The 3,104-nt window shown below is 39.7% G+C and overlaps 1 protein-coding gene across 1 annotated transcript; it reads right to left on the bottom strand.

The window, feature by feature from the left end:
* Positions 1–29: 29 nt before the first annotated feature.
* On the bottom strand, positions 30–3,098 carry LOC111652036 (uncharacterized; the record flags this gene model as incomplete). The annotated part of the gene is made up of 6 exons (XM_023402144.2): positions 3,053–3,098; positions 2,682–2,944; positions 1,351–1,459; positions 1,127–1,228; positions 420–552; positions 30–327 (listed from the first exon to the last, which is right to left on the bottom strand). Coding segments are annotated over exons 2-6 (878 nt in total), but the record flags the coding sequence as incomplete, so codon positions are not given.
* Between the last annotated feature and the right edge of the window lie 6 nt (positions 3,099–3,104).

Raw genomic sequence — 3,104 nt, forward strand, 5'->3', positions numbered from 1 at the left:
AATAAACAGTCCTAATTCCTTCAAGAAACACTGCAGCAACAACAACAACACAAAGTGTGTGTGCTTCAGCATGACTTCTCCTTTTATTTGACTTATCAGTTCCATCCCAATTTCCACTGTAATCACAAGTGATTTTCACAAGTTTAGACCCAGACACACACAGACACACACAGACGGCATGATCTACCTCTTCTTGCTCATCCTCAGAGTCGTCATCACTGACAACAGGTTTGGCTCTGGTGCGTCCTGTTCGTCTGCTGCGTCCCTTCCCTCGATCTCCACCTTTATCCTTCCTGCCCAGACGGATCTTCACTTTCACTGAGCGAGCTGGAGACAAACACAAAACACACACACACAACATGGTACAGTATGAATAAAAGTCACTGACAAAGCAAAGATAACAAACTAAACGCTCTTACATTCTGACTCTGATCCTTCCTCCTGCTCCTCCTCCTCTTCTTCACTATCCTCTCCCTCACTCTCCTCCTCCTTCTCAATCTTCTGCCTCAAACTGGTGAACACCGACTGGAGCACGATGGAGTCTTCGTATATCTGCTCCCATAAGAGAAACATGGTAGAAAACAGCTGCTTATTATCCTCACCATCTACATACAGGTTACAGAGACAGAAACAAACAGTCCTCAGTGTCCGCACGTCCTGTATGATCACTAACATCTTAGAGAAAGGGGGAGACTGAAACATCATGTTTACAGGAACCTGCCTGGCAAATCAGCAGCAAGATGCTTAATTTCTCCAGGTTTAAAATCAGTTATGGCTATTAAAAACTTGAAATTCTGACCTTTATTTTTATTTATTTACTTTTATTTTCAGGGCAATTGGTGTAAATAAACAACAATACAATCAAAAAATTTTAAATCCCACTAAATTCCATCAATCAGACTTTTGACATTTTATTATAATCCACCAACCTTCCCAGTTTCCTAAATATATAACCAGTAATGTGTGAAATATAAAAACAAGACAGACAGACCTGAACTTTTATTTCGGTCACCGGTGGAAACCGAACACACACCCAGTAAGAGGTTTATATACAGCTCTAACAGGAAGACAATAGAGACCAAGTCAGCAGGTGTTTTTCTGTGTTCATGCAGCAGGTCCATCTCACCAGTGATCCCTCCAGGTTGAAGGTCTGAGCGTTTTGGAAGAGCAGCATGACGTCTCTCTCCAGGTCGCCCAGACTGCGGTAGCGATGACTTCGAATCCTCTCCTAGAGTTGGAAAGGAGTGATAGTCACTTGGTATATAATCAAACAAAATATATATTTATCTTATTTGTGCTTTACTTTGCTGCACCAGTGTTCCCAGCTGGAATGATCTTTTCTGGTCTTACCTTGATCTTCCTGAAGTCCACAGGCTTGCGGATCAGCTCGTAGTACTCTGGCAGCTCTTTTCGAGACGGCAGCTGGATGAACACTTCGCTCAGCTGACGCCCACTGGCGCTGCAGGAGATGGATGTCATCAGGATGAGCAAAAACACATCATTCACAGACATTTGAATGTGCTCAATCATGATCCATCTAAACAAATTTATCCATGCTAATTTATTCCATTTAAACATGGCTCAGAGATAACTTGTGGCTCTGACTGTCATTTTGGAACAGTTTCTTAAAATCAGGTCTATGAATAGAACCTCCTAAACATTAACTTTTAGCTTCAGGCCCCGTCTGTACTGTTCATCACTGTACACCAAACTTGGAGATTTATTTTTTGCAAAACCCCACAAATGCATTAGTTAGTTTATTTGTTTATTATACTTTTAGAGATGCCTTTTGTATCTGCAGCAATTGTCAGACAAGTATATTAACAACAAAAGACATGATAATTCCATTTAACTCCATTTACACTAAAATCAGAAAATGTAACTGTGAAATTGGATAGCATAGTAGTATTATTATTTTATTTTACAGTGGAAACTGTGCTGTGCTTATGCTCTTGTGAAAATGGATGTTTAGTGACTGATTAACAACTTGTATACTCATGTAGTGCTATTTGTTTCCATCAGCACTGTAGGTTTAAGGTGGTATTTAATAGCAGTAATGAAAATGTTTAATTCACATACAAGATAATATGGTTTTGAAACTCTGAGGTTTTGGTGATTATAGAACAGGTGGTTGTTTTTTGGGAAAATTATGTATTGTTGTAAGAAATAATTGTGTAAGCAACTGTGAAAACTGCATGATGCATTAGGTAATCTGTGACTTATCTCACTTTCTATTAATGTCCCTTAAACTTCCTTCTCTTTTGACCTCAGGTTGGCTAGAAAATTTTCCATGATTTGCCATGATTTGTGTTTTATTTATATTGTTTTATCCCTTATTATTGTTTTTACATATTTTATTGCTGTCAGATCTTTTTACATAATGTTGATTTGAGTTGTTTTTCACTTTTTATGATGTTCACTTTTTTTCTTTTATCTGGTTTTACTTTTCTTTCAAAACACATAAAAGTGCTATATAAATAAAGTTGTTATTATTATTATTGTTGTTATTGCCTGACACATGGTACAGTCCAGTGTTGAATGGTTGCCGTGGTATGGGTCAGTAAAATATTGCTACACCTTTAATTTAATATCAGGCAATATATAAAATGTGCATATATAATGTGTTTTGCTCAAAGAGCACTTCATATGTGTCTCAGACTGCAGCCAAAGCTTTCTGCTACCTGTCTTTGTATTTGATGACAGCGTCCACAATCTTCTTCATCTTCTTTGTGAGGGCAGGAGGATTTGGGGAAAGTTTCTCCACAGGTGGTCGTCCCCTCTTCCTCTGCCTCTTCCCATCGTCATCTTTGTCCCCTCGTCCTCGTCCCCCGGAGGAAGAGGAAGGACCAGGTAGATCCAGGTCCCGGTCCCTCTTCCTCTTGCGGGTCGTCTTTTTGTGACGTACCTCTTCCTCCATCTCCTCCAGTGTTCCCTCCTCTATCGCCTGCTCGAGGTAAAAATAACAAATAACAAACATTTTACTACGCAAAGCAAGGAAGTTTTTGCTTGTATCCTAAATTCCCTCTGCCCATTGCCCATATGGGCTAACAACCTTGAGCCACTGCTTCTCAGTCAGTGAGTCGCTGTAGTCCACCTCCTTTCGC

Source organism: Seriola lalandi, unplaced genomic scaffold (genome assembly GCF_002814215.2).
Source record: "Seriola lalandi dorsalis isolate HSWRI2012SDOR001 ecotype SW California unplaced genomic scaffold, Sedor1 jcf7180001973436, whole genome shotgun sequence".
In the NCBI taxonomy this organism is placed as follows: domain Eukaryota; kingdom Metazoa; phylum Chordata; class Actinopteri; order Carangiformes; family Carangidae; genus Seriola; species Seriola lalandi.